This window comes from Lycorma delicatula, chromosome 4 (genome assembly GCF_047948215.1).
Source record: "Lycorma delicatula isolate Av1 chromosome 4, ASM4794821v1, whole genome shotgun sequence".
Taxonomy (NCBI): Eukaryota; Metazoa; Arthropoda; class Insecta; order Hemiptera; family Fulgoridae; genus Lycorma; species Lycorma delicatula.
Window position 1 is genome coordinate 58,738,493 of NC_134458.1, and position 19,142 is coordinate 58,757,634.

The following is a 19,142-nucleotide window of genomic DNA, read 5'->3' on the forward strand; positions in this document are numbered from 1 at the left end:
GGCAAAATAAACAGCATTATCATTATAGAGTAATAACACCTCAATCCTTTTGCTGAATATGCAAAAGACACCTGAAGTACAATTCTAAAACCAGGACCATCCTATTATCACTAATATTGTTTTCCTATACCACTGATATAAATATAGTTAAAATTTTAAATTTTTGCTTAGGTTGTCCAATTAAGCATCCACTAAAAATGTAGGGAGTAATTGTATACTGTTTAAACTACCCTACTAACCGTCATTTGTATGTGCGTCTGTGTGGGCATCCTGCTTAGCTTGCACCGGAATGTACCGATCACTAGCAGAAAATCCCGAATCATTAGTACATATCTCGTGATGGTCATGTTATATTATTATAAATCTATATACCGTATAGATAATGATATATATGTGAAATATATATACATTGAAGTTTTGGGAAAATTTAGTACTTTTTAATCGAATCCGAATTTTTGGACGAAAATCGCAAATATCTCAAAAACGGTCGGTCCTAGCGCTCTGAAAAATTTTTCGACCACCATCGATCAGACCCCATCCGCTCCCAGTGGGACTCGTCGGATGATAATGTTTTCAAGTGCCCCCGGGGCGCCGTTTGGAAATTGGGCAGGGGGTGCCACGGTAATATCTCGACAACCGCTCGTCCGATTTTCACGATTCTAACGGCGTATGTATCAGCAGGTCGAGCGCTAACTGTTTAATGCATCGGGTACACTCTGGATCGACCGGATCTTGGTTATCCGGAAAATAAATCGTTAGCCCTATGTTTTGATTGCACTCACCCACCGTAAACGTACCGATCCAATCTTTCGTTAAATACGCTCAAACCTGTACGGTAGCGCAGCTGAAAATTATAAACTTATGAAGAGTAAAAAGTAGAAAATGAAAACTATGTAAAAAAAATTTTTAAATACCACTCTTAAATTAAACGCACTAAAATGTAAAAAATAATTTTAGGACGGTATTTCAGAATGGATTTGATAACAAGCTTTGATGGTGATATATAAAATTACGTGAAAGTCAGCTTCAAATTCAAAATTTGATGTTTTTGCCAATTTTTTCTTATGCCTGAAAGAGTGAAAATGGCCTAAAGAGTAGGGTGCAAACATGCATAAGAAAAAATTGCATAACACCCATTCCAAGATACTGCCTGCCAGGGCAACCCGGCCTGGCAGGCAGGGTGAACTGTATTTTGGATGTAAATTAGGTGATCAGGACAAATCTTGGGCTCCTCATATTTGCTGTGCTTCTTGTGTAATATTGTTGACTAATTGGCTGAATGGATCTTGTCACATGCCATTTGTAATTCCAGTGGTTTGGAGAGAACCAAATAATCATACTACAGACTGTTAGTTTTATATAATAAATATATCTGGGATAACAGTTAAAACTAAACTTACTGTTAAATACCCTGATATTTCCTCTGTCATGCGGCCAGTGTCAAATAGTCAAGAGCTTCTAATTCCAGTACAACCAGAAACATGGAACTTAGATGAAGATGAGAATGTTGAATCTTGTGCTGACTTATCAGGTGACGAAGAAAGAGATTCAAACTTTTTAGAAAATAGATATACTGTACCCCATTTAATTAATCAGTCAAAATTAAATGATCGGGTCCGTGATCTAAATTTATCAAAGAATCAAGACTGAAAGATGGCATCTTTTACAACCAAACACTAAAATAACTGTTTTCCATGACAGACAGTCAGAATTTTGAACATTTCTTCCCTCAGTACAAAAACTTAGTATACTGTAATGATATGGACTCTACTGGAAGCTTTGGGACATATGTACCATCCTGACGAATGGTGACTTTTTATTGACTTGTTAAAGCTTAGTTTGAAAGCTGGTCTACTTCACATTGGAAATAAATACCCATCAATACCATTAGCACATGCTGTTCTCATGAAGGAGTCTTATGAAACTTGTGTTGAGCAGGATTCAGTATGAGAAATATTTATGAGATATTTTGTGGAGATCTGAAAGTAATAGTGCTTTTACTTGGACTGCAACTTGGATACACTAAGTTCTGTTGCTTTTTTGTGCGAGTGCAACAGCAGATATAGGAAAAACCATTACATAAAAGAGCAGTCGCCAAAGAGAGAGGTACTGACTGTAGGAGAGAAGAATGTTGTCAGTCAGGTATTAGTAAAACCAGATAAGTTTATCTTCCACCATTACACATTAAGCTAGGTTTATTCAAAACTTTTGTTAAAGCAGTGGATCGTAATGGTGCAGGGTTTCAGTTTTAAAAAAAACAAACTCCCTAATATAAGCAATGCTAGAATAAAGGAAGGTATATTTGTTGAACACAAGAAAACTAATGAATGATCTGATGTTTGAATGACTTAGAGGTTGCTGCATGGAAATCATTTTAAAATGTGGTAAACAACTTCCTTGGAAACCATTAAGATCAATACCTACAGAGAACTTGTGAGTGAACTCCTTCAAAACTACAAAGAACTTGGATGTAACACGTCACTCAAAATTTATTTCTTACATTTACATTTGGATTTTTTCCCTAACAACCTCAGTGCTATCAATGATGAACATGGAGAATGCTTTCACCAGAAGATATTTACAATAGAAACATGATAACCAGGGAAAATGGAACCCAAAAATGTTAGCTGACCAGTGTTAGAATCTAACGAGGGATCTACCTACAGCAGAAAATCCAAAAGAAATAGATTTTAGGTGGATACAAAATGCGTGTAATGTATTGTCATATTAGGTTCACCATACATTATTATTTCAAAAGAAATTTCAATTACAAAAAACTGAGCCTGATAGAAAAAATTCATTAACATATATGAAATCAGCATAAAAAATACTGTAAGAAATTAGCTATTCTCTCTCATTTAACACACAAAAAATTAAATTTTGTTGACCAGTGTAATCCTTACAATGAAATAAAATTCCCTATTAACTAAAATATAAATTCCTTTTATTCAATCACTTGTAATACGTGAACATAAGTAAATATCAGCTGTCTATCAAACACAATTACTTCTGTTTTTAAAAAAGTGATCCTTTCAAGTGGAGACTTTTTAGACCAAAAACAGTTATTTTGCAGTATACTGGATTTAATCCAGCAGTCTTCCAGGTGGAGATATTTGCCATAGATTTGTGCAACCAGACAGAGAACAGCTCCTCAAAGACAGAATATTTATTTAGTATTTATGGTAGGCGTAAAAGCTTAAGACTGGAAGCGTAGGACTTTAGGTCTCCAAATTTTGAGCTTTAAAATCTTAAGACTTGGAATTTTGCAATTTTTTTTATGAGTTTAAGCTGATCTGAAAGTGTCAGGAAACTCTTTCAAAAACAGTAATTCTAAATCAAGTAGGATTAATGTAAGTATTAATAATCTAGTATTGCTGAAAGGTATTAGAAGACTGGCCTCTCTAAAATAGCTAAAGAAGTTCTACCTTTTGATCATAATCTTTTTGTCTTTTAGAAAACCATTAGAGAGGTGTATACACTCAATAAATAGGAGAATAATCAGAAATCTACATACTGGCTAGTCATCAAAAGAATAAGAGACTCATACCTTCAAACTGATTTACTATGATCCTCAGGATTGATTTTGAAGAGATCACAGGAAGAAGATGAATAAATTTGAGTAAAAGTCCAATTTTTCTAGGAATTGTGCATCATTTCTGTGAAGAAGCTGAAACCACACAACATCTCTTGACTTTATGCACTAAGTAAAAAGTAAAGAACTTAAATAAGGTGAGCTGAGAACCTGAGGTAATGACACAAACAGCTGAAGTATATAATTAAAACTTTATTAAGATTGTCAATATGTATGAGTCTTTCAGTTATGCAGAATGACTAAGGGATTTCAATGTCTCTTCACTTAAGTGTGCAACATAATGTATCATAAACCTTTTACATACTTGTACAGTTGTTTTATTGTAGAGCAGTGTGTAGCAACAACATTATTTTCAAACAGGAGAGATTCCCATCACTTTCAGTAAAAAAATTTCCTTTTGTTCAAGAGAAATGTTAACAACTGTAAACACTGTTAACAAAAGACTTTTTGTCCTTTGTTAACTGAAATGATGAAACTACTTACGTACACTTACTGTCATAGTGTTATAAAATGCACAGTTTAGGTCCAAAAAAGAAACCCTACCTTTATCAAGAGTTCAAATAACTTTTTTTTTATAAACGAGCATCACATTGGAAGTAACTGCTGGGAAATTTAAAAAAAAAAACACAAATGAGCAATAATATAAAATAAATAATTTAATAATTATATTTTTATATTTTATAAATCTATAATTTTTTTTACAATTTTTAAACAAAATGATTAAATATTGAATTTCCACTGTGATAAAACATCAACAAATGGGGAAATTTTATTTCCAACTTTCTGTAATTCTTACAGAATTTCTTTAAAAAAATTGAGACTTTTACGACTAACAGTGAAAAGAATAAGATTTAATGGAGAACAAAACTCAGTTTTTTCCATGTTCTGGGGTATGTGTAATCTTAAAAGCATGTATTTCTTTTATGACAAGTTATTAATGACCACAGCAGTCAATCCATTTAAAAATACATTATATATATATATTGTAAACCTTAACTTTAATGGTGTTTTTATTGTAAAGCAATCATCATCAATAGGCACTATGGAGAAAGTTTATGTGAAAATTGTGTAAAAAATATTTAAAAAACAAACAGATAAAAAGAATAATAATAAACAATATTAACTGATAAGCTACTTAAATGAACACTGTAACACTATAAATCAAGAATTTTTAGCAGGGATTTTAGAATAACTTTTAAAAAGTAAACAAAAAATATAAATAATTCTATTATTTATTTTAAAGGATATTACAGTCAAATCTCTCTAATTCGAATCTCAAGGGACCCAATTTTTTTTTTCAATTTAGGGAGTTTTCTATTTAGAGATGCAAAATAATGAAACTCAAAAATTGTACAGAAAAATTTCATAATTTAATAAAAATTTATGTTAATCTATAATAATATATATACTACAATACTAAATTACATTAGAAAAGACAAAATGTGTATAATATTATGTAAAAATTAAAAAACAGATGAAATACAGTACAATATCTTTAATTATTTCTTGAAAAAAGTTTGCAATTTTTTTTTTGAGTTTTCTTCTGGGAGATATGAAAATCAAGGGCATTTTCAATCTTTACCAATGCACTAAATACACCATCTTCACTTTGTTTGAACCTTTGAAGAATGTTTGAAGATTATTTATAGCAATTTCACGTCTTTTGCTGTAACTGTAATTTGTACTTGTTCCGTTCTATCTTCTTCATCGGAATCCTTATCAATGGTTAAATGTGACACATATGCGATGTAATCATCATTGGTTAGAGTGGCACTAACTGCAATATCATCATCAAAATGTGCGAACAAGTCAAATGAAATCTTGCCGATACTAATGTTAAAGTTTTTACAAATTACACTCCATTCTTTTGAAATTGAAGAAAGGGTCTATAAATTCATCTTGATTTTTTCTGGATGAAGATCCAGAGAAGATTTGGAGCAATTAACAAATGTTTCTGGGCAGACATTCCTCCACGTTCTGTCAGCGAAACACACAGCCTGTAACATAGTTATACACGCTTTCCTGCCATCTTCAATACCTGCTATAATTTCATGCACAACTTCTTTTCTGTAGAGAGTTTTAAGATTTTTTATAATTCCATGATCAAGGGGATGGAGTTTTAACGTTGTGTTGGCAGGTAGAAATTTTACTGTAATGTTCTTCAATGGTGGAATATCATTATGCACAGTAGAGTTATCCATAAATAACAAAATGTTCCACTTCTGTTTCGCCATATCTTTGTCTAGATTAATTAACTGTTCTGAAAATAATTCAGCCATCATCCATGCTTTTTTGTTTGCAGTGTAAGTAACTGGAAGAGATTTTATGTTCTTGAAACACCTAGATTTGGTAGATTTTCCAATTAAAAAATGTTTAAGTTTTTCTGTACTCATCATGTTAGTGATAAGTAACAAGGTAATTCTCTCTTTACTGTTCTTTCTACTGTGGCATTTTTCATCTTTAAAAGCCAGAGTACGGTCTGGAAGACATTTATAAAGTAGTCCGGTTTCATCAGCATTAAAAACATTCTGTGATTCATAGTATTTTAACAAAGCGATTAATTGTTGTTTCCACGATTCATGTATGTTTTCACTAACGCTAGAACATTCACTGCTAACTTTATAGAACACAATATCATGTCTTTTTTTTAGAATTTTTGTAACCATTAGTTGCTTTAAATTCTTTGTACCCCAATGCCTCTGCAAACATCAGTGCTTTTTCTTTGATGATTGGACCCCCTAAACTGACAGTATTATCTCTACATTGTTTGACTCATTTTATAATGCATTTTTGTTATCGACTACTCCAGCAACTGGTGACAGAAATAAAGAAGTCAGAAGTTGATTAACAATAGGCATACAGTACCGGATAAAATTCACAGTCCACACTAACAATCACTATGCACTATTAAACTGAATTTACTGCTATCTGTGTTTCTTTGGAAATCGTGTACAGTATGTAAATTCTTTATTGAAAACATTTAAAAAACATTTTCAAAATAATATATATATATATATATATATATATAGTTTTTTTCTTTTTTTAATTCTTATTTTAAAATCCCAACAAAAATACTTTGTCTTATTTTGTTTTCTAAGTACTATCTAGTCATCATTTAATAATGTTTATTATTGTTATTTCTTTCTTTTTTTTCCATTTATTTGTTTTAAATTTACTTTTTTCACATGTCTACTGATGATTGTTTAACAACTAAAATGTTCATCTAGGTTTATATTTTAAGCCAATTTTTTTATAAACGGTTTTTGGAGAGTAATCTTGTTTTTTCAGTTTGTTGCAATAACTATTTATGATGCATTCAGTTGATTATGACAACTAAGGATAAGGTTTAACATATAATACTGATAATGCATTTTATAACAAATAATAAATATATGGTTTCAAAAAGCTTTTTAAATAAAATCAGTAAGTTTATATTAAGCTTGCTACTTTAGTGTGTTCATAGGCAATTTTTACTTACAATTAATAATAATTAATTTTTACTGATTCATTGTTTACATTGTAATCTGATACAATTGATACTGATTCACATCAGGCTGAGGTTCACATTAATGCTGAAGTATATATATTTACTTAATGAATATAGAATGGATAAATCTTTAGGCCAATAACTTACCTATTTATATTCAGAAAGCTTTCTTCTAACAGATATAACTTATAGCTTATACATAAGGAATAATTAAGTTAATGATAAGTTCCATACAACTTAGATAAAATAAAAAAAATTATGAAAACTAACCTGCACATAAGCATGGATATACCAAGCAGCAGTTTTTCCATCATTCACAGCCTCCACTGTTGTTTCTGACAACCCAGCAATGTCTCCCCCACAGAATACACCTTCTTCACTTGTCTTCATCGTATTAATATCCACTTCAGGACAACCATTGGGTTTCAATTTTAATGGTTTAAGTGCTTCTTTAACTAAAAATAAAATTAAAACAGATAAGCAGATTATTACAATTTTGTCAAAAACATGAAAAAGTACTTTTAAGCAAACAAACTGTAGAAGGAACAGTACTCTAGATGAAAAATGAAACATATATCAGTATATCGCATGACATATATTACAGATTATAATATGAGAAATTTGTTATTGTAGCTGTAATCTGGGAAAAACATGGATATATTCAAAAACATACCCCTCTATACAGTCTAAAAACAACGTTTTCTAAAAAGAAAAGTTACAAATAAAAATGAAGAACATTATAACTATTGGTTTATGTAACTTGGCACCATTTGATAGCATTAAATTAATCTAATAATTATTATAGATTAAACCTGACAACAGAAGAAGCATACTATTTAGAAAAAACTTAATCCAACAATTTAACAAAATAAATTTATTACCAGAAGGATCTATAAGTCCGGAACCAAATGCTGAAATGATGAAATTAGCTCTAAGTTTAATAACTTGATCTTTATCTTCTATCCATTCTCCAGAATCAGTTTGTTCAGTTTTGTAAAATGCAATGCCAGTTATTTTGCCTCCTTGAACAGTAACTTCTTTGGGAGAAACAAATGGAAAGAATTCACATCTCTCTTCTTTAGCAAGATCAACCTGTGAAATACAATGATATAATAATAAAAGGCAAGAATATATACCACAACATGACAAGAGAAGTTCTCTCATCATAAGCATAAAATTCATATTTTATATGTATATAATTTTATTAAAATTACTCTTTTTAAGTTTCATATTATTCCTCTATACTATTAAATTATTTTAAATTCTATTAAATAAACCATCTAATACAGAATATTGAAATAAGACATATCTAACCTTAATTTTTCATGAAAGTACTTTCGTGAGATCTCGCATCCTCAGTCATGACTGTAATAATTCCATTACTGCATAATAAAAATCTAAAGATAAATATATTAAAATAATGAAAATTACATATTAATTTAAACAAGTGCTGCTATCTGTTGGAATTTTTATAAGACCATCTACTTCAAACATTGTCTGATGGTTTATCAAATTGAAATTTTGTTTTTATTTATATACGAGTATGTAATATTTTTCTAATATATTTAATTTCACACCATCTTATTAATTTATCATTATCTATTTTAAATTTTCACTATAAGAATTTAATTTGTTTAATATTATTAGGTGTTCATTGTTTATTACTGTGTTTTATATATAATGAGAATATGATCAACATGTCATATTAATAATTTATCTGTACAGTGATGTCATGTACTAATTTTTGACAGTAAATTTTAATGAAGATTCAAAATTCACATTTGAAATAGTTAATATTAGAATGTTAAATTATTTAGATGTCAATATCTAAATAAACAAGGACAACCAAAATGAAACATCAGTATTTAGGAAACCTACATCTAATAATAGAACAATTCATAAATAATCAAATCACCCTTGATCTCATAAAATTAACATATTTACAAATATGATTAATAGAGCAATCAAATATAAGTATAATAACAAAGAAAAGTCAAATAATGAAATAAACATTATATAAAACGATATAGCGGTTGAAAATGGATGTGACTACTTTAATTAATAATATTTATAAAAAACAAGCACCAAAACAGAATAACAAAATAATGACCATCCCTCCCATCGACTTATTAATACGAGAACAAATGAACGTCTATGAAGGCAGTAGTAGATCCGAGTCTAGATTGATAGCTTTTAATGTCTGGAACGAAAGATGGCAGGTAAGGGTCAGCTCTACATGGACTAGGAGATTATATCAGATTTAAACGCATGGTGTGACAGATGGCATGGGAAGATTAACCATCATCTTACACAGCTATTACAGCGCATGGAAATTTCAAGGCATACTTACATCGAATAGGCCGGTGGGAATCTCCCTGTTGCATGTACTGCGATTTTGATAACAGCTGAACACATGCTATTTTACTCTGTCAAGAGGGTTGAGCAATGATCACTGGCAGTCATAACAGACTTTGATCTAGAACACCTGGTCAAATATATGCTTGCAACTGCAGACAACTGGAAGCTCGCTGAAGAGTTCGCGTTGACAATTTTACGCAGCAAAGAAGGGGAAGTCAGAAGAAGGGGTTATTAATCTAGGGACAGGCGGACAGCCCCAGCCGCGAGGTCCGACATGCTCAGGTGCGGTTTGAGGCAGGTTCTATAAAGACCAAGACTCTGTTCCTGGGGGGTCCAGGATTGACATAGTTGGGCCTGGTTACCCCCCTCCCAGGCATTACAGGCTGGTAAGATTAAGATCCAACCAGGGGGCTGACCTGCCATGCCGAATGTACTGCCGGTAGGTGGGAAGGAGGCCCCCTTAGAGTAAAAGGACACTCTCCTGCGCTGAGCTTTACTTAATTGTATGTCCAGCCCAGGGGAGTAGGGGTTACATAAAAAAAATGTATATACATTTACACATTTACTCAGTATATTGTGTAAATGGGAAATCCCTCACTGACTAACTCATCACTTACTCTCCCACCTGCTGAAAAATATAAAAAAATAAAATTTTGCATAATTATTTCCCAAGGTTATTCAGGAAAATTATGTAAAAATTATTTTGATTAACAGTCACTAAGAGGTTAAAACTGAATGTTAAACTTCAGAATTTAGGAACTAATGATTAGAACAGCTAATGCAGTATTTAAAATGTACAGCCAATAATATTTTGTTAGCTTAGGAGATGGATACATTTTTTCAGATCTTTATCAGCAAAATGCTATCAAACCTTTCCCTTAAATGATTTTATCCTCCTTAATATTAGTTGATAGATTAAAATGATAATTTTTTTTAATCTACTACAATTTTATTTATTTTTCTTCTTCTCCTTATCCAGTAACCTAGGTCAGGTGAAGAATCGTAGATCACTGTCTTGTTCTATCCTCCAACATTCACCTTCCTTTGTATCTCTACATACCTGATCCTAATAACATTATTTTTTTGTTTTAACAAAAACTAATAACTTTTGTTTTTTGAAGCTGTTCTTTCTTCCCTCATTCTTTTAACACGCACAAATCGTCTTTGCTTCCCCTACCCTGTTTGATAGTTTCTGTGACGGTGAGAGTCCTTTTATCTATCTACCTTCCTCACACAATCCCTCCTTTCTTAACTATATTTATTAATAATAAAAAATAATATTAAACAAATGATTCAATAACTTTATGCTACGAGTAATTTCAAGTAAGTAAAATAAAATTCAAATTATAAGTACCAAAATTATTCAAACAAATTGATAAAAATGATAAAATGGTATTAATTCAAATTACCTGCAAGACTAGATTATTACAGACTCTTAATTAAATGTAGTTTTCACAAAATGAAACCATCCATTAAGACAAATAACAAACATAACTATTCTCTGAAATAAAAGTTCAACTTAACCAAAGAAGATATTAACATACCTCTTCTGGTACAGCTCGAATATTTCCAAATCCTTTTCTAAAACAAACAAACACTTTCTTTGCACCACATCTAAGCGCAGAAGTTGCACAATCAAATGCTGTATCACCAGCTCCCAGCACAATTACATTACCATGTAGATCAGGTAAAGAATACTTACAAGCACATATACCTAAAAAAAATGCTTTTTTTGTTAGAGAAATTTATGTCATTTTTTTAGTTTGTAAAATTTTTGATTAAAAAACTTATAACAAATAAGTAATTTTAATTTGAAAACCAAGAAACCAGTAAATTGATATAAATGTTCCATAAATAAAATTGTTTAAGTAAACACTGAATTTTTTATTATAAATATTATTAAAAATCAGATTATTAATTTATAGAACATAAATTTTAATTTAAGTTCAAGCAGAGAAATTAAATTAAAATGTCTTAATTGTTTTAGATTTTTTTATTAATATACTAATTACAACTGAAATTAATATTTTATTGCATGGAAACATTAAACAAAATTGATTAATTAGCTATTTTTTCTAAATCAAAAAAAATTCTACTTTTATTAAAATCCAAGAACTCTTTTCATAAAAGATACGTGTCTAAATTCAGTTACAGTAAAAAAGGTGAATCTTAAAACATTGAAAGTTAGTACATAGCATCCATCATCTATGTGCATGAAAAATTTTTATATTTTTCATAAAATAGGTGTGTAAAAAAAGGACACCTATTTTACACAACACAACTATATTAATAAGACATGATAACACATTTAAAAGCTTTTAATATTAGATGACTCCTTTCCAAATTAATGGAACTTTCTCTATCAATGGCCGTTCAGAGCTAATTATCAGCACCTACTGCCAGACTATCCAGAAGTACTCATTGGATGGTAGCAAATGAGTGTCTAGTAATTCCAAATCAGCCACTGAAGAAAGTGTTGATAATTAGTTTTGGATGGCACTGAAAGAAAAAGTTCCTTAATTTAAAAGAAATGGTGTAAAAATTTTAACATCTTTTTTTAATATAATCATTTAACAATATTTTTGTATAATTATTAATAGTAGTAAACAATTTTTTTTTTTTTTTTTTTTTTTTTTTGATGAGATGTGCAGGCATTGACTGCTGTGATCATTTAGTGAACAAAAAATGCAATGCCCCCGACCAGGATTTGAACCCAGAATCTCCAGGTGAAAGGCTGAGATGCTACCACTCGCACCATGGAGGCCAGCAAATAGTGTTATTATCTACTTAAAAAATAATAATATGTTCATCAATGCCTTTAATATGTGGGTCAGAGATTTTATCATGGATCCAGAGAATGCTCAGCTAAAACCTATAAAACAACACAAGTTAAGAAAGATCAAGAATAGGTGAAAAAGGTGGTAGTGAGGAATGGTCAATCCATCCACAAAGAGACTACAAAACAAAAAAATAATCTTATTCAAAGGAATGCTTCAAAGTACCTATCCTGCTCACAATCCCTCAGGAAACAAGAGATACCTTAACCCAGGATGGAAGTACCATTACAGATAAATGATTTTCTATTGGCTCAAATATATTCTATAAAAAATTGCTTTTTCTCCATTTATTAAATAACCAGCTGAGAAAAGCCTCAAGCTTCCGTAAGAAACACCATTACCATCCCTGAAGTGTGTGGCATGTGGAAGTACCCAACTATGATAAACTGTACACCCAGACTCTTAAAGAAGGTTATTATGTACTACTATACTTACAAAAAATGCAAATTTATGACACATGCAAAATCATGACACAATATTATAAACAAAATTGTATGAATGGGTACTGATTACTTCTTTACCCCAGTCTCCTGTGAACACTAACATTTATTACAAATTATTTAAAATAATAACAAGCTCACAGCGTAGAAGCTACAAATACTAATAAACTCAATCGTTTATAAGCTTTCATATCATACTTGTACGCTCTTAAAAATGGAAATAAAAGTTATTATTTGCATAATATATCCACCAACACAATTGATGGAATTTAACATTTAATCCATAATAAATTAAAACCCCATCTAACATTAGTAAATTTTTATTTTTAAAAACTAAGAACAACAAAAAAAAAATATTTTACTTGGTTTGCTCGCCTTAGAGACTTCAGGCAAAAATGATTTGGATGTATAGAAACCCATCTCTTTAGAAAGATGAGAAAAGATTGGTATTGTTTTTGCTTCTGGTAATCCAATTCCAACAAATATTGCTTTATATCCTTCAGATTTTAATGCCTAAAACACAATAATAATAATAAAATCAGTAATACAAATAAAAAAGAAATAAAAATTTTCATGAAATTAATTAACCTTTAAATAATTACAGTAATGGAATAACTAAAGTGTAATGCTAATGGAAAAACATAATATATTGTCATCATCAAGATTAGACTTTAACACTAAGTAATACAACATATTATACACTGTCATGAATACTCTTTTTTACATGGATTAAATAGATATAAAAAAATGCAATGATTAACTGATTGGACCTCATGGGAAATTTTTATTCAGATAATGTTTAAACTTGAATGCTACAATGTTTTTAGAATGGTATGAAAAAAACATGCATTTTTTAAAATAACTCAAATACTTTTTAAACAACACATTAACTATGAGTAGTACGTATGTCAATGTATGTTAATGATGTTCTATTGTACTGCCTTGTTCTACAATAATATCTGCTGTACTCATATCCAGTGTAAAACTATTGACACCAGCTATACTGCATTAGGAAAATTGATCTTTGAATATGTAAGAGCTATTCCAACATTTTTCCATTTTGGCAAGCTATAGAAAATAAATTAGTTAACACTCACCGAGAATCTATAATCTCAGAACATGCCCACCTGCTATCCATTTTATTAATGGATAAAAATGTAGTGTTATTTTCAAACAGATAAGGTGAAATTCAATTGTAATTTATGAATCTATTCAAAAATTTTAACGACTAAATAATTTTTTTATTCTGCTCAGTATATAATGTATTATATAAAATATGTCAGCAATGGGTAAGTGTACTTCTCCATGGATAAAAAAAGGAACTCTCAGGTATCATGCAAAAATAAATGTAATCTCATGATTTCTGAACTTTCAGATGAATTTCTACAAAATTTGAGAATAATTCTTCAGAGGTTAAAAAACAACATTGGATGCTCATGAAGAGAATTTTATCCCGAATAACAATGTCTGGTCCCACTCTGCAGGATGCACAAAAAATTTTCACTAATAATTAAAGTGGAAATTCTTTGATTGCTCCATCACCTGGTCTGAACTTGGCACAAAGCGATTAACATATCTTCAGAAAAATGAGGTCTGGCAATAACATTGTAGCATTAATTTGTTTTTATGAACAGATGCACTTCATTCTGTCGAATATTTTCCAAGCTTGAACTCATTTAAAACTTCTGCAAATTCATCCAGAATTTATACAAATCAAATTAAAAATGTTTAAATTTCTAGTTCAAGTATTGATGTGAACACTCCAGAATAATAATTATAGTTAAGTGCTGTAATGATGGGAATATGAAAGTAAAATGATTTAAAACTGGAAGATTATTAAAAACAAGTGGAATGTTTGTATTAATGTTTTGAGAACATGCTCAAAATTTACAAAATACAAACAGGAAATAATAATTATGGGATTTTTAATGAGGATATTACATTCTCATTAATGAATAAATCTTTATAATGCATTCTGTAACTTTTCTTTTATAATTTTAAACAAATCAATATATTTTACTTCTAATCATTAAAACACTTGGAAAGTACTGTTAAAGTGCTTTGTGGTAGACCCACCTTCTTCAGAATACAATTCACAAATACAAACATATTTGCAAATTCATTAAAAATGTTTACAGTTTTTTAAGTGTTCTTTTTAGTGAATTTAGGTAACTTATTCCAAATATTTTTGAATGTTTTATTTCAATTTTTAAATGAAATCGATTGCTGTGATTATTAGCCACTAACATGACAACAATCTGTAGTAAAACCGCACCCAACATTGATTAACCTCAGTGACTTTCTGGAAAATGCTTATTAAACAAGGCTATGGCCACTGACAATTATCCTTCTACAGATTCCCTTAAAGATTAATACTCAGTGAAAGATTGATTCAGAAGTCCAACTTAAATCTAATCTAAAACCTACATCTTCCTAAAATACTGACTATAGGGGAGGGAGGGAATTTCTTCAAGTTAGTAAAAACAATCCTTACTTCACACTCATCAATTTTCAGAATGCTATTCCCTGAGATACTCCATTGTTGCAGAACTATCATATTCTTAGGAAAGCAGATAGCTGTTTATTTCTTACCCAGGATAATATTTTTAATATTTTTCTGGTAAATTATGTTCTGAAAAAGGTGAATCCACCAAAAAGTAATTAAATTTTAGGAAATCAAGGTGAGAGAATTTTATTTATTATTTAAAAATTACACCATTTAAACAAAAATAATTTTATACAAGCCACTAATTACACTTACTTCTAAAGTAAGATCAGAAGTGCACAAAGTTCTGTTGTACTTGATTTTAACACCTAAATCCTTCACCAAATTTACTTCAAAACTGACTGCATCATAAGGCAAACGATATTGAGGAATTTCAGAAGAACTGAAAAAAATTCACATAATTATAAAAACTTAACACATCTTTGAAAAAGAAATGAACATGATACCCATAAACCAAACATAACACTCTTGAAAAAAGAAGACCAAAAAAGCAATTTCGTTTTTCACATTGATGGAAACAAAGCAAGCAAGGAATAGAACTAATATAGAAGAAGAAAACTATATTAAATCTTCAATGAAAAATTTATTTTTAAACAATCTTGCTCAGTAACAAATGTTTGACAACAATTCAGTTATACATATGTAATAAAAATATATATATATAGTACAGTTAGTATTATAATCATAAAAAGTATTATAATACATAACTCCTTGAAAAATAAAAAGTTACTGATTTAGCATATAATAAACATATTTATACAATATTGATACAATACAATTTGATATATCATATCAATACAATATGTATCATATATAATGATACAATATAATAAACATCATTTCATGTTGCTATGTAGAAATTTCAGTAAGTGAAACTGACCTGAAGGTTTATACATTTCAATTTTCTGGTTTAAACAGGATTTTCCAAGGGGAAAATTTTGTGTAAGAAAATTAAATATAATTATAATATTATTATTAAGAAGTATACCTTAAGCCACCAAAATAATTCTGTTTCTCAAAAATGGTGATATTGTTGTAACCAAGTCTTGCAAGGAAAGTGGCACATGACAGGGAAGCTGGTCCACAACCGATCAGTCCTATTTTTGTCTCAGCAAACTGAAGACCAGTGGTCATTGGTGGACGTACTTGGGGTACTTTCATTTTCTTGAATATCTAAAATAACAGATAAAAATTTAAACTTTTATAAAATATAATATTACTCACTTGCTAAATATATACTTCCAGAAGATTTTTTTGAACTTTGATTCTATTTTTTTCTCACTGATGTTACAAACAGCACTCATCTTAAATCAGTTATGAAACTTGTTTAGCGTGTGGTAAAACATACTTACATCTCAATCTGTCTTGTGTGTTTTTAGTGCACTACTTTCGTCAATTTGTTTGTAAATTAACACAGATATGTATATAAATTGATGTTTTTATAAGCCTACAATGGTGAACCCTTTGATTCATTATTCCCTATCACTCACTCATTAAAAGTTAATAAATAATGTCAACTTGCATTTTTGACTTCAACTTTGTTACCTTTAACTTTCTATTGTGAAACATAATGTAACTGATCATTTTAATAATGAAATCTTTGTAAGGATTAGGTTCATCTCTGAGTACTTTGATACACAACCGAATTGTTTAACATATAATTTGCAGTAAAAATTACCAAAATGATTAATAGCCTATTGTAATTTTAATACCGTAATAGGTAGTATTATGAACTATAGTAATATGAAGAAAATTTAAATTACTTCAAAAGAAATTTCCTTAATGCATATACGATGAAGTAATTTTTATTTTTTTATTTCATTTTTATTGTTAAGTCATTAATTTTTGTATTGAGTTCATTAAGTTAAATGAAATTATGATTTTTCAAGTTGCATTATTGATAGTTTGCTTTAAGTTGATATGAATCAAAAGTAGTAAGTTAATAATCAAACTGAAGGCAATAACCAGCTGAAGGTTCAAAGCATGATTTACATGCAAGTAAAAATAATTAATATATGGTATGAACTTAACTCATTGATTGAAAGACAAATACCTTTTGACCCTTAAATCATCATGTCTTGATCTTTTAATTATAATTTACAGTATATTATTATTATTGCAGTAATATTTAGTTGAATATTAATAAAGAAAAAAAAAAGACTGCATCTGACCATGATTTGATTTAATTATTGAATATAACATTTTAATAAAGTTGGTTAAGAAAACATCCTGTACATTCAACAACAGATTCAATAATTAATATTTTGTAAGCCATTGTAAAATTAAACAAAGAATATTTCTTTCATCATTAAAGCTTGCATTTTTGCAAGTATCTTTATCAATTGAGCTACTGAAACCAAGTATTTATGTGATTATAAATAGACATAATAAAAAAACTATAATCAGAGTCACATATTGTAGCACCATTTAACACATTCCTGCAGAGGGATTATGATTCTTTTGAGGCAATTGTGACAATTATCATTGGTATGATTTAAAAGATCTATGGAAACATAATTTGTAAAACTGTGCAATGCACAATTTAAATTTTATATGCATAAATGTATACAATGTTTATATATGATTGACACAATATTTTTTCCTTAAAGATCAGATAATGTAATATTTAAGAATAATAAATCTGCTTGGAATAGCAAAAAAAAAAACTGTTTATATTAAGAAAATTATAATATGCCCACCTAAATTTGTCTACAGTAGTATGCTACCACAGCACAAATTTTTAATTTTGTTGTATAAAAGATTTGCTGTCATATATTGTTAAAATTGTTAATGACTAAACACGATAAAAGTTGTTAAAATTTTTCACTAGCATATAGAAGGATACATTAGAATTCTGAGTGTAACACTTTATATAACAATAAGCTCATAATGTATACTGCATAATTATTTTTGTAACAAAAAGATGTAGGTGAATTTACTGCATTACATCTCCTTTCCCAACTTTTCTTATGTATGTAATGGATTTAAAGCACATAATGTACCACAGACTCCAATCACAGCTACTTTCTCAAAAAGTAATGATGTTCATTGCACAGACAGATCCTGTGGTGAATGAGTGAAGGTGTCCCTTCTTAAGATATAATATCATTTACAAATAAACATTCCAATTATATGTTATTTACTCTCTCATCATATATAAATTTTCACCTTTAAAGAGAAGTATAAAACAGTTATGACAGAACACCAAAAAAAATTATAAAAGTTTCATAAGAAACCTTCCAAAAGAAAAATTATCAACCCACAGCATTGAGTTAAATAAAATAAATACATAATTAGATAAATATACAAAACACTATTTACCTCGGTAGCAAATTGCTGCAATCCACCTATATTTATAGGGCCTTCTTCAGAAGCCTGCAAATTACATCCTCCAACACAAAGATCAGAAGTTGGGCAAACCATTCCACAGGTAAGACCAAGAGGATTGTCTGAGAAAATGGCTTTAGCTGCACCATAATAGTTCTGTAGAAGATGAAAATAGTTGTTACATTCTTATATAAGACACCACACATATGAGCATAAGCAGTTCAAAAATATGAGAAGAAACTGATTTGAATCTGATTTTTTATCATTCCATCATAATAATACACTATTTAAAACTGACTTACAACATGCTGTTTAAAATAAACTGGTTGGTTTGATATATCCCCACCAAGTGTCCATTCTGTTCATCTTCTGCCAGTAAAGAAGCAGTTAATGAAACATGGTACTTGTCACTGTTTCTCCTATATTTAACCGTTTGGTGCATTAGATGATCTGTATTTTGCAAGTGAAAAGAAACAGAACCACTGAGATCCATTGATGATTGTGTCAAGTTAACATCAAACATTTGTAGTGAAATGATTAAGAAACTCAGAAGAATTGGGGATGAAACATGGATGAAGTTCATTAATCTAGAAAA

General features: G+C 29.6%; 1 protein-coding gene across 1 annotated transcript in view; it reads right to left on the minus strand.

Annotated features, from left to right (window-relative positions):
• su(r) (dihydropyrimidine dehydrogenase su(r)) overlaps positions 1 to 19,142 on the minus strand; it is a 53,496-nt gene that overhangs the window by 18,736 nt on the left and 15,618 nt on the right. The window contains exons 4-10 of the mRNA XM_075363032.1: positions 18,542 to 18,703; positions 16,209 to 16,393; positions 15,476 to 15,602; positions 13,077 to 13,227; positions 10,982 to 11,151; positions 7,961 to 8,171; positions 7,350 to 7,534 (exon numbers count right to left, since the gene is read on the minus strand). Of these exons, the coding sequence (XP_075219147.1) occupies positions 7,350 to 7,534; positions 7,961 to 8,171; positions 10,982 to 11,151; positions 13,077 to 13,227; positions 15,476 to 15,602; positions 16,209 to 16,393; positions 18,542 to 18,703 (1,191 nt within the window). The remainder of the gene's footprint in view (positions 1 to 7,349; positions 7,535 to 7,960; positions 8,172 to 10,981; positions 11,152 to 13,076; positions 13,228 to 15,475; positions 15,603 to 16,208; positions 16,394 to 18,541; positions 18,704 to 19,142) is intronic.